Source organism: Panulirus ornatus, chromosome 20, assembly GCF_036320965.1.
Source record: "Panulirus ornatus isolate Po-2019 chromosome 20, ASM3632096v1, whole genome shotgun sequence".
NCBI lineage: Eukaryota > Metazoa > Arthropoda > Malacostraca > Decapoda > Palinuridae > Panulirus > Panulirus ornatus.
In genome coordinates, this window is record NC_092243.1 from 45,847,180 (window position 1) to 45,860,731 (window position 13,552).

Here is a 13,552-nt window from a genome sequence, read left to right on the forward strand (position 1 = left end):
TTGAAATCATTTTGGTAATCCTAATTATAAAACTTTCACCTACTTGGCTTTGTGTGTGTTTGATAACAACTTTACCTGAATTTAGTTCAGCTGGTCTGACTCTTTTAAGGGTATCTATTTACTTAGCTGAGTTTTGCTAAAGGTTATTACTTGTTTCCCCAATTCATAAGGATAAAAGTGATATAGCATATAGGCATATAAAGAGTATCTATCCAGAAAAGATAAGATTTGGAATCAATCAGCTGGTGTTACTACCTTTTGCTTATAAGTACTGTAGCATCTTTTATTTACTCAATTACACTCCTATATAGCAGTTCTTAGATATATTTGTTTGCTCTCTGTGTGTCACCTGACCATTTTATATGAATTCCAAGATCATCTATTCTGAATTGCTGGCCTCTTCACACTCCCCCCCTTCTTTACTTTTACATAAAAGGCCTGTGGAACTGCAAACCCTCCAGAACTTGAAAATAAGCTTGGCTGTCCATTAGCTCAGCTTTCCTTTAGGAAGTTGCTTTTTTGTGAGTATGTTTGTTTACATTCAGATTAGCTTACCATTCATGATGATCCCACCCAGCTAAATTTTACTCATAATTCAGGGTATTGATGCTTCAAGACAGTCAGTGATATTCCAAAGTGGTTAAGGTTATATCCTTAAACTATACAATCACCCAAATCTGTAACACCAGTCCGAATTAGGATCTCGCCATCAAGCTTGCGTATGACAAGGTTAAAAAAATACTTCAGTTGTGAATATGATGTGTGAGGCCTTTCGAGTCATTTTTCTTTTTTTGTTAATTTGTTATAAAAATTGTATTTATGCTATCAGAATTTAGCAGTATGTTATAACCGTACTGCAGCATATCTTTGCTAATAAGTTAGCTGAGAAAAAATATACATTATTTAACTTAAACAGTTTTTTGTAAGGAGTTATGCATTACCTTTGTTTTCTATGATTATTCAACATTATACCATTGAAAATATTTTTTAGGCTTGTTTATACATGCTTAAAAGTATAAGCGTTTTGCCATATTTAAATGCATCTTGATTTGTTCTTTCTCTAGGATCCTTTCCCTTGTTATTCTTCAAATCCCATACACTTTCATCACATTTATGTGGGTTTTAGAGAACATTCTACAAATATCATATTTTAATGTATTCTGTTTTTGAAGTATCACAGAATGTTGAATGAGTATGCTTTGTAATAGTAAACATTTTGTAGTTGACCTAAATAGATATCAAGTCATAGGGACTTAGCAACTTAAGTAAGAGTAATGTCCCCTACAGGTGGTGCTGGATCAACAATATCTAGGAAGTGGTGGCGCCACTGGACATGGGAGGGGCTACACCACCAGGAAGAAGAAACACAACTGTCTCTACTGTCCCTACACCACTGCTCAGCACTCTCATTTAATTGCACATTATCGTACACACACAGGGGAAAAACCATATTCATGTCCTTATTGTTCTCATCATTCCATGACCAGCAGTGATTTGAAAAAACATATACGAATTCACACAGGCGAGAGACCTTATGCTTGTCCTCATTGTTCATATCGTTCTACCCAAAAGAGCAGTCTTAAATATCACCTTCGAACCCATGGTAACCAAAAACCTTGATTTTTGATGAGTATACTTTGATCTGCTGTTATAAGTTTCATGTGCTATCAGAACTTAAGTCTTTAATATGAAATTAGGGGTAGGAGAGGACTAAAGATGGATAGAACTCCTTTTTTTCTTATATCATTCTGCTTGTTTATGGCTGAACAGTCAGGAATGGCTCTATTGCCATATTCTAAACAGGATTGGTTAGTGATTGGGAAAGGGACTCAAGGAAGCAAAGAAGTCACCTACCTAAGTAGGAATCTTTCAACTGACATTGATAAATTCTGATTGACTTCCAATCTAGATGCTCAGCATCTAGGCAAAAACATTGCACTTTATGACCAAAATGAATGTCCTTCTAATCGAAAGGGACTCAAAAGAATTAATATGCCAGAAAGATTATTTATGAGTATCAAATATAAGAAAAAATCTTGTAAACATTGGAAATGGGATTACTGTTCTAATCAGTTTTAAGAGCACAGTCTGAATGCAGGAATAACTCGTAAAGACACCAGGGGATAACTTTATCAAAAATGGACTAAGTGCAAAGGAGGGAGAAAATTTATTCATCAAAAATCTGTAGAGTAAATACAGAGGTGTACTAATGAGACTTGTGCTGAAAATAAAAAATCACCAACAAAACAGATTTATCTGGCAGACCTGAGAACAGGATAAAGGAACATTTGAATGAAATGTCCTCTCCTGGCTTGCTGCAAAAGTTTGAAATGACAAAACTCTAAGGCTTACAAAAGCAGATGTAAGAACTGCCAAGAGAAAGTTGAGAATGAAAATGGTTCTGCTTATGAGAGTTGATAGCTTGCATGTCTTCTTCAATAGGTAGGTCTTCACCACTTAACAGGCCTCTGTATCCACAAATATTTTGTGAGTATTGGCTAGTTAATAGTTGGTTTATTAGTTATATACTTCTTTCCACAACTACACTGTGGAACTCTTTACCTCCATATATTTTTCCTAACTCCTACATTCCTACTCTTTCTGTGTGGTTTTCAAATTCAGTCAAATTATTTGTGCCCATTGACTGGAATTTAACTCCATAGCAGATTTTTCTTTTTTCATGAGTGACTTCAGTCACACAAATAGTCCACCAGATGATTTTGTTGTTGTTTTTACCATTCTTTGGGAGGCTGATGAGATTGTTGTAAACAAACTTCTTGCTAGGTATTGTGGTTTTTTTTATAACTCTTACTGCAATTTATTTAAGATACAAATGATTTTATGAAGAACTGTTGTTAATGAAATAAAACAACTTCATTTGGTGTCTGTTAAATTAAACTTTAGGAATAAATCTTTCCAGAACCTCTCTCCAGTACTCATTTCTTGCTTTCCTGTTTCCTTCTAATACTGGCTGGCTACAATAATATTCGTACCTCTTCCACAGTATGTTCCATGAGTTCTCCCGCTTCTTGGCATTTCGTGTTGAATCATGACCCTTGCCTTTTACTCTTCCATCTATTTTGATGTCCCATGGCACCCATGTCCTGGCTACTTTGAAATTTATTCTACAAAACCTCCTATAGCACTGATGTACACTTTTGTTGTAGAACTCTTTTCTATTCCATGCTATCAAAACAACTGACTGTATTTCCCCATTGGGTTCTTTGCTTCTAATCCACTGCTTAGTCGAGATCAAGTACTGCATGATCACTCTTTCCTGAGGGTGCTTCTTATTTAATGTGTTCTATATCCATGCCGTTTTATGTAAAAATTAGGTCAAGTAGTAATGTTGTGTTGTTACCCATAGATCTCATATGCCCCATGATATGATACAGGAAGTTCTGTACACATTTCAGGCATTTGATTCTCCATATCCTTCTGTCTTCTTGAGCATCCAAGTTCTTCCAGTCAGTTCTAATTCCATGTAGTTTAAGTATCCCATTCTGTAAAATTTACCCTCTTACCATCCTAATCATTCCTTCATTTTTATCAATGTACATGTGCTCTGGGTTGCTATAGTTTCTTAAAGGATTGAATACTAACAGCATCATTGTTCAGTTACTTTCCATTCTGATTTTACCTATTATATACTGTTAGAAGGTGCCTTTGGTGACTGTTTCCTGGAATTTTATATTATTCCTAATTAGGAGGGCCAATCCACCTCCTGTGTTTTTTGTCTCAACTTGTTATTATGAACCCTTCATTGAAGGTTAAGTTAGGTGTCAGTTCCTTTTTGAGTTCATTCACAATCCAATGATATCTGGGTTGCTAATCCTGATGTGGTCTTTGAATTCTAGCACCTTACCATTTGCAACAAGTCCACTTGCAGAAGCGTATGAAATCTTCAGTGTATAGCGTTTGCCACAAGTTATATCTGTTCCATCTGTGATGTTCCTTCCTGTAGCCAGATCTGGTTCCACTCATTTCTTGCTCTTTGTCAGTTTTCTCTAGTCAATGTCAACTTGCAAGTCCTTTTCACACACACAATCTGAAAGCTTATATCCCACTATGTAATAATTATAGTGAGGCCCTGTTGCACTTTGTTGTATTCTCTGACAAATCTGCATGACTTTTTTCAGCACCTGTGGGTGTAATTACTTATTGAACTGTACCGGTTGGGAGTTTTACACTCATGGGATCCATGTATTTGTACTGTACTGGTTGGGAGTTTTCCACTCATGGGATCCCATGTCTTGAAGATTCTCTTCTGTCATACAACTTCCTAATTTTATGTATGTTGTCTACATGAACCATGCCCTCAATTATTGTATTTTATTCATTTACCACTCATAGACTATATGATTAGTTCTTTACATCTTTTTAAATACGTTTCTTGCTTAATTTTTCATATCCTCTGGTTGCTCTATCCATACATATCTAGAAATGTTCACAGTCTGTGTTCTCAGTTTGTTTTAAAAACATGAAGGCTATGATGAGGTCATCCAACAGTCTTCTCTCACCCAAGTTAGGTAAATTTAAAGCCTCTAGCCTCTCCATGTAACTCACCTTTCTAATTCTAGTACCAGCTTTGTTAACTTCCAATGGACCTTCTATATTAGCCCTTTGTGCTTCTGTAGGCATGATGACCAAACTTGAAATGTGAATTCCAGTTTTGGCCTTATGTAGTATATGAAGGCTTGCTTAATATTTCCTTACCCATATGCTTGAAAGCTACTCTAATGTTTGTGGGACTCTCACAGCCTGGAATGTAAACTTGCAAGTCCTTTTCACACACACAATCTGAAAGCTTATATCCCACTATGTAATAATTATAGTGAGGCCTTCTTGCACTTTGTTGTATTCTCTTGACTTTATCTTTGCTTGGGTTGAATTTTATTAATCATGTATCAGACTAACTCTGGAGTGTGTATAGGTTCCCATGTAAGTACATGCAATTCTTATTGCTTCTCATTTCCTTCATGACCTTTGCATCTTCTGCAAACATATGCAAGCTGAATTCCATATCTGCAGGCAGTTCATATGCATAGATCAAGAAGAGTTGTGCATGTGTAATTATCCATTTGTTTTGTATCGGGAGGAAGCTTGATACTCTTGGGACCCCCATTACTTGAACATTCTCTGCTATATGTTTAAAGCTTCCAGCCATTCCCTGTAAGTTTACTCACTTAATTCTGGTATTTTCTTTGTTGCCTTTCATGATTCTTTAGTCGAGTTAACCAAACTTGAGAAGTATGTTCTAGTTTTGGCCTTATGTAGGATAAGAAGAGCCTGCTAAACAGTTCCCTATCCATATACTTGATAGCTGTTGTGACACTCGCGAGAAGACAGTTTGTATCCTGTACTATTCTTCTAATGTGGTTGTAAGTGATGTTAACTCCAAAGTTCTTCTCACACACATAATCTTGAAGCTTATTTCTTGCTTGATGATAATCATAATGAGGCCTTTTTTTCTGTGTCCCATCTTTATTACCTTGAATTTGCATGGGTTTAATTTCATCAACCATGTATCAGACCAACTTTGGATTCTGTTTAGGTCCCATTGTAAGCTGATGCAGTCTACCTCACTTTTCACTTCACTCTTGACTTTTGTATCATCTGCAAACATATTCAAGTAAGACTCCATGCCTTCAGGCAAGTCATTCACTTAGACAGAAAAGAGTAATGGTCCAAAAACTGTACCCTTGGGCACTTTACTAGTAACCTCCACCTATTTGGAGAGCACTACTCTGACATATGTCTTTTGCTCCTTTCCACATAGATAATGTTCTATTCATTGAAGTAGTCTCCCTTTTATTCCTACCTAAATTTTAGTTTCTTACTCAGGCTCCCATTCAATCCAGTGTCAAAAGCTTTTTGGTTTCCAAGGTTTAAACAATCTACTTAGCCTTCCCTGATGCGTAAGACAGAGCTTACTCTCTCATAGAAATTGAAGAGGTACATTACATGACCTCCTTTCCCTAAAACTGTGTTTTCCAGTCCCTTGGTAGTTTGCCTTTCGAAAGCAGTATCTTAAACAGTGTTTCAAGAGGTTGGTCTAGTGTATCTACTAACATCTTCAGCACTTATGGTGAACTTTCACGAGGACCATGAGCATGGTTTGGGTCAAGACTTTTTGATATTCTTTTAATGTCTTTTCTAGATATCTCAATGTTTTTTAAAGCCCCCCCCCATCCCATCTCATGAGTGGTGGGGCTTTAGTGTCTTCTACCATGAACATACTCTTGAACTTGTCATTCAATTCCTTACCTATCCTTACATCATTCTCAACTGTTTTTTTCCCTCTGAATCCCTTAATCTGTTTAGCTCCTCTTTAACTTATAATCATCTTTTGATGAATATATAGAAGAGACTTGGAATCAATAATTATCTGTTCCTCCTTTCTTAACCCGTTTTACTTGTTCCATGCACTCCCATACCTTGCATAAGCTGGCTGACTGTAGTGTCTCCCGTACCTATATAAACCAGTGCACATCCTGTAGCTGCTCCCTTGCTTTCTGATATCTTTGTTTAAACGATTTTTCCCTCTTTTTCAATCTTCCTCTGTGTTTGAGGCTAGAGGTTCACATATTCTCACTTCTTCATTGTAAATTTCACAGAACCTTTCACCGCAGTATCCTTGTTCCTGGATACTGAATTTCATATTCCAATCTGTTTTACCATTGAAATTGTTTTGTTCTGTGTAGTGTCCACAATTTTATCTCCCCCTCAAGCCCTGTCTCATCTCTGGTCTTTAATTTCCTCATTTACCACATAATCAGACTTAAGCATTACATGATCATTTCTTTCAAATGGTGTATCGTACATGATAATTTCAACATCCATGCTAGTGTGTGCAAAGTTAAAATCTAGTAATAAGATTGAATTAGTCCCTCTCATCCTTGTGTGTACAGTGACATGCACAGTCTAGGAACTCATGTCTTTATGATTCTTTATCATCACGAAAATCCTAATCCTGTCAGTGTGTCTCCATATAATTGAAATGTTTTACTGCCTCATGTACCATCCTAATTGTTTCTATGTTGTTATCACTATATTTGTTCTGGTTCATTAAGATTCTTTGGAGGATTATATATCTTGATCACTGTTATGCACTTTTTTTTTTTTTACTGTAACCCTTCCATTATGTATTATCTAAATTGACCATCTACTACTGTTTCCTGAAGCTTAAGGTTAATGCTATTAGGAGGGCCAAACCTCCTCCTAATCCTCTCTTTCCCTCCTTAATATCACGTATCCCTGTGGACAGCAAAGTTGAGATCTTATCTCTTTAGGAAGCTTTGTTTCTACAACTCCAGCAACATGAGATGTGTTTTCCCAAATACAGTCCTTAAATTCCAGTTCTTTACCATGCACTACGAATCTATTAGCATTTGTGTGCAATACTTTCAGTCTGCCATTACCACTGCCTACATTCCTGACCTCTCTGCGGCACTGACAGGAGTGGTCTGTCCTCAGCTCTTTTGGTGTTTTCCCATTTTTCCTTTTTGCGAGGCGTGGGCTATGGATAGAGTTGTGCGCAGGAGGATGGATGTGCTGGAAATGAGATGTTTGAGGACAATGTGTGGTGTGAGGTGGTTTGATCGAGTAAGTAACGTAAGGGTAAGAGAGATGTGTGGAAATAAAAAGAGCGTGGTTGAGAGAGCAGAAGAGGGTGTTTTGAAATGGTTTGGGCACATGGAGAGAATGAGTGAGGAAAGATTGACCAAGAGGATATATGTGTCGGAGGTGGAGGGAACGAGGAGAAGAGGGAGACCAAATTGGAGGTGGAAAGATGGAGTGAAAAAGATTTTGTGTGATCGGGGCCTGAACATGCAGGAGGGTGAAAGGAGGGCAAGGAATAGAGTGAATTGGAGCGATGTGGTATACAGGGTTTGACGTGCTGTCAGTGGATTGAATCAAGGCATGTGAAGCGTCTGGGGTAAACCATGGAAAGCTGTGTAGGTATGTATATTTGCGTGTGTGGACGTGTGTATGTACATGTGTATGGGGGGGGGGTTGGGCCATTTCTTTCGTCTGTTTCCTTGCGCTACCTCGCAAACGCGGGAGACAGCGACAAAGTATAAAAAAAAAAAAAAAAAAAAAAAAATATATATATATATATATATATATATATATATATATATATATATATATATATATATATATATATATATATATATATATACACACAGCCTTATATACACATGTACATATTCATACTTGCTTGTCTGCATTCATTCCTGGTGCCACCCTGCCCACAGGAAACAGCATTGCTACCCCTTGCTCCAGCATGGTAGTGCTAGGAAAACGGACAAAAAGGCCACATTCATTCACATTCAGTCTCTAGCTGTCATGTATAATGAACCAAAACCACAGCTCCCTATCCATATCCCAGCCCCTCATACTTTTCCATGGTATACCCCAGATGTTTAACATGCCCTGGTTGAGTCCATTGACAGCACATCGACCTTGGTATACCACATTCTTCCAATTCACTCTATTCGTTGCATTCCTTTCACCCCTCTGTGTATGTTCAGGCCCTGATCACTCAAAATCTTTTTCACTCCATTCTTCCACTTCCAATTTGGTCTCCTGCTCCTCCTTGTTCCCTCCACCTCTGACACATATATTCTCTTTGTCAATCTTTCCTCACTCATTCCATCCATATGTCCAAACCATGTCATTACACCCTCTTCTGCTCTCTCAACTACACCCTTTTTATTTCAACACATCTCTTTTACCCTTTCATTACTAACTCGATCAAACCACCTCACACAACATGTTGTCCTCAAACATTTTATTTCTAACACATCCATCCTCCTCCATCCAGTCCTATCTATAGGCCATGCCTCACAACCATATAACATTGTTTGAACTACTATTCCTTCAAACATACCCATTTTTGCTCTTCGAGATAATGTTCTCTTATTCCACACATTGTTTATCACTCCCAGAACCTTCGCCCCCTCCCCCACTCTGTGACTCACTTCTACTTCCATTGTTCCATTCACTGCTAAGTTCACTCCCAGATATCTAAAACACTTCACTTCCTCCAATTTTTCTCCTTTCATACTTACATCACAGTTAACTTGTCTTCAGCATCACTGAAATGTTAAAAACAAAATAAAAACTTTCAATATAGGCTGATGTATTTTGATTATCCAAAATGATGCTTAGAAAATATAATGTTGCAATTGACAAAGATGTTATGTCACTGCATTGCAGCAACTAACATTTTTTATTAGTGAACGAAAACTACACAAAGTTTTTCCTGCTACACACATCTGAGAGTACTGACATGAACGTAATTCTATAAACAGTAAAGATATTACTTACAATAATCATATGAAAAAGAATGTATTTTTATGTAAAATTGTAGTCTATTACATGGCAGAGTTCATCACTGTTCGTTGAGAAATTATCGTTACAGAATGTGCACCGTAAGAATTTTCTCCTTTGTTCTATAACTTTGCCACATACAGAATAACATTGTGTACCTCCTGGAATCTATTCATGCAGTGATTTTTTATTTGCTATTATTAAAGTCTGTTTTTTTTTCACTAGTATTTAATCCTTACTTGGGAAATTAAGACAAGAATTATACATGAAGCAGTAAAGTGTCAAAAAGTGTTATGTTTTTGAGGTGGATTGTCTGTAATTTGGACATAAAAACACTTTAGGTATCAGTCCAAAACTATGACATATCTTGTATGTTAGGAATTAAAAACTTAGGTGTGTTTTGCAATTTTTCAGCAATAAATATGCCAATATGCCTACTTCAGATACCCCTGCTTTAATATCTCTACTATGAGCTTCATGGAAGTGCTTAGGAGCTGTGGTGGACAGACAAGATGAATGTAATGGGAGTCACATAAAGGGGCTATAGTGACAATGATAAAAATTGATGAGAATGAGATGAGGTAAAAGTTTGTTTGCAGATGATAAAGTGTGGTTAGTTGAAGTAGAAAAAGACATAAAAGTTGATGTGGGGAAGTATGTAGGAAAAGGATTTTGAAAATGAAGAAACACTTGTTTTAAAAGAGATGGGTAGGCGAAGTGCAATATCAGATTAAATGGAGAGACATTAGAAGTTGTTAAGTGAGGTTTTTGAGAGATACAATCAGAAAGGGTAATTGTGGGAAAGCTGAAGTTAAGAGTAGGGTCATGCAAGGGAGGAGAATTTAAAGTTCTTTGAAATCCTTGGGAAATGGGAATAATGTAAAGGTAGTGTGCAGAAGGCTTGTATGGCATATTGTTTATCACTTTTTTGATATGGGTATGTGAAACATTAGTTTTTCATTGGCTGAAATGGGTGAAAAATAAAAGCAGTAAAGATGTACAACTTGCGTGTTATAGTTAGAATCAGGAGAACAGAGTAAAGACTGAAGGTGTGAGAAAGACATATTGCAAAGACATGAGTGATAGCCTTTTAAAGATGGTATGGTCATGCAGAACACATGGTAGATGAAAGACTGAAGAAGATACAAATATCTAGTATGGGTGAAGTTACAGGAAGAGGCAAACCTCTTAGTAAATAGACAGATGCAGTGAGTAAATTGTGAAAGGCTAAAAGTATTTCAGGTAAGAAGGATTGTAGGGAAATTATTATGTTCATATGCAATGGAATTTTTTTTGTATGTGAAGGTTGGGTGTGAATATCCAACCTATGTAAAGTGGAGTGGAGTTAAAAGTAACAGATTGATGAAGATAAGCACAGACAGGCAAAATGAATTTATTATCAATATTAGTATGATTTTATTACAACTTAGCTGTGAGTTTTTTGAAAATTGTCTGATTTTCTTTGTGCTCTAAAAGTTGAAGTTCTTCATTAAGGTTTCTTGAACATGAATCAGATGTGCATCCCCTACAGGTGGGGCTGGTCTATGACCCTCAGAAGAGTGGAATGAGAGGAACGCTCGGAATTGGAAGGAGCCACACCACTGCCAGGAAGATGCATCAGTGTCCATGCTGTCTCTACACAACTATCAATCACTCACATTTACGAGAACATTATAGAACCCACACTGGGGAGAAGCCCTTTGCATGTACTCATTGCACATACCAGTCAGCAACTAAAAGAGATTTAAAAAAGCATGTTCGTACTCACACAGGAGAAAAACCATTTTCATGCCCTCTCTGCTTGTATCGATCAGCCACCAGTAGTGATTTAAGGAAGCATACACGCACTCATAATAGATCAAAACTGCTGGCAGTGTCCCTGCCTGTAACACCTGAAAAAAATTAGATAACTTGCAGGAATTAGATAAACACAAATTACTGATAAAAGTTTATGTGGGTATTGTATATGTATCCAACAGTTTTTCGGGCAGCTGTTGTTTCAATCATTTAGATCTTTTAAGGTGATGTGAAATTTACAGTGTTTGAAATAAGATTATTGTAGAATAGTGGGATATGATAACAAAAAAAAAAAAAAAATCTAGCCTTGTCAGTTTTATTTTCCCATTGGGTCACTTTTTTTAATTTCTTCCCCTAGCATTTGATTTAAAAGCTGCATTGTCTTGCCCAGATTATTGAAGTCACATAGATTGATTTTAGTCTTCAATGGAAGTGTTTGCTTACTGGTGATAAATGATGTTGGTAAGACAATCTATTTAGTAAGTTTTCCCTTACCGAAGGATACATGCAAAATGAAGAACTGGTAGGAGCTTATAAGGAATGATATTAAACGTGATGAATTCTATATATCTAGTTATGTTGTTATTTGTTTTGTCTCAAAAGGTAGAGCAAGATGGACATCTGTGTTTCATTTATTGAGAACAGGCTAAGTCGTGTTTTCAGGTGTAATTAATTTTCTGTTTGGAAGCATTTACTTCGACAAGACAGTGATAGAATGCATATTTTTTTGTAGACATTTTGTGATTCTGATTATGGGTTGCAGTGATGAATTATTTAAATTTCATAGAACTGTATCCTACAGGTTATTCACAGCAATGTCCCTGATTCATAACAGTATTTTCGTTAAAGAATTTTTAACTAAAGATTTATGAATGTTATAGGTAAATACAATTAGCATATATCAGGCACATAGAAGTCATTTATTTTTCACAGAATGTCATTTTCAAAGTTGAAATATGAACTTTTTGGATTATAGAATTTCAGAAAATTCTCACTAACATAAACTTTTTACAGAATACTTCATATCAAGTCAGTAGTCTTCTTGTTTTATATGTCTTTCTGTCTTTGTGTGAAAACAAATAGCTTTGATCTACTTCTGAGTGGTGAGCTCATGTAGCTTTCATGAGAAAACTTTTGAGGGATGACCTGTTAGGATAAGCTAAATTCTTAAGTTTATGTCACACATATGTTGTAGGTTAGATATTCTTAGCTTCATGGAATGCAGCCAACAGCTCTTGAGGAACTTCTTTAGTACATCAATTTAGATGGCTCTGTGAAAAACAGAGACTGAGTGATCTGTTTTACATATGTTTTCTTTGTTGCTCTGTATATTTTTTTGATTAAATCTGAGTCAGATCAGAAGTTGATTTATGGGATTGACAGTTGCTACACTGTATACATGATTCATCTTTGTCTTTTAGTTGATGCACAGTTATCTAATTTTACAGTTTGAGGAGGGAGTTCCTACTCTGATAGGGTCCTCTCTCTTCAACTGTCTTTGATTATCATACGGCTTATTCCGATGTTCATATCTTTTCTAACATATTTCTCATTAATTTTTTCTTCAATGCTATGACCAGTTGTTATCTTTCTTTACTGATTTCAAAGTATTCAATAAAAAATGCCAAAAGCAATGAAACTTTGAGATGTGCAGTGGCAAAGATGGAGATGGCATTCCATTCAAGAACCATTTGCATGATATAAAAGAGTGAAAAAGGAGGAACAAAGAAACTATGAAGAATTTTTGTGGACAAGGTGGGAGAAAATATCTAACCTTTCCATAACTTAATCAGAGTCAGTTGTCAGTTTAAGAGTTGCTAGTCTGGCTAAGGGATAGAAAGGGAAGAACTACAAAGGATGATGAAAGGGTATGTGAGGAACATAATGATAAGTTCAAAAACTTTTTTTGCTGTGGAAGAAATTATAGCCCCAGTACCAGTGAAATGGAATGGAGAGGAAGTTTTAGAAATCACCAAGATGTCTCAAAATGACATTTAGGTGAATACCTAAAATTCTTAACCTATACAAGGCTAATAGTCTTGACTGAAATTTCACTAAATATGCTGTGAAGTTGTGTGCAGATAGCGTAGAAAAACTTCGCAAAATACTGTTCAAGATGATACTGGAGAGAGCAGAGTGCTGTGAAGTTGTGTGCAGATTGGGTAGAAAAACTTCGCAAAATACTGTTCAAGATGATACTGGAGAGAGCAGAGTACCAAGTGAATAGAAGAGGGCAAACATCTTACCTACCTAAAAGGAAAATGAGATTTTGGAAACAGCTGCTGAACTACGGACCAGTCTCACCATTGAGTATGGTCCATAAGATTCTTTAAACAATAATTAGAAAGTAAATTGATGATGTTTTTTTTACAGAGGAAAGAATACTCCCCAAATATTCCCCACATGTAGAGGGTGA

General features: G+C 36.4%; 1 protein-coding gene across 3 annotated transcripts in view; it reads left to right on the forward strand.

Annotated features, from left to right (window-relative positions):
- LOC139755976 (uncharacterized) overlaps positions 1 to 13,552 on the forward strand; it is a 734,338-nt gene that overhangs the window by 630,338 nt on the left and 90,448 nt on the right. Inside the window, exon 6 of one of the 3 annotated variants that reach the window (XM_071674831.1) lies at positions 10,871 to 11,431. The exons of 1 other annotated variant lie outside the window; for it this stretch is intronic. In XM_071674831.1, the coding sequence (XP_071530932.1) occupies positions 10,871 to 11,245 (375 nt within the window). In that variant the 3' untranslated portion in view covers positions 11,246 to 11,431. Of the gene's footprint in view, positions 1 to 1,287; positions 7,638 to 10,870; positions 11,432 to 13,552 lie in introns of those variants that run through there. One more of the 3 variants, XM_071674833.1, reaches the window with a different exon arrangement.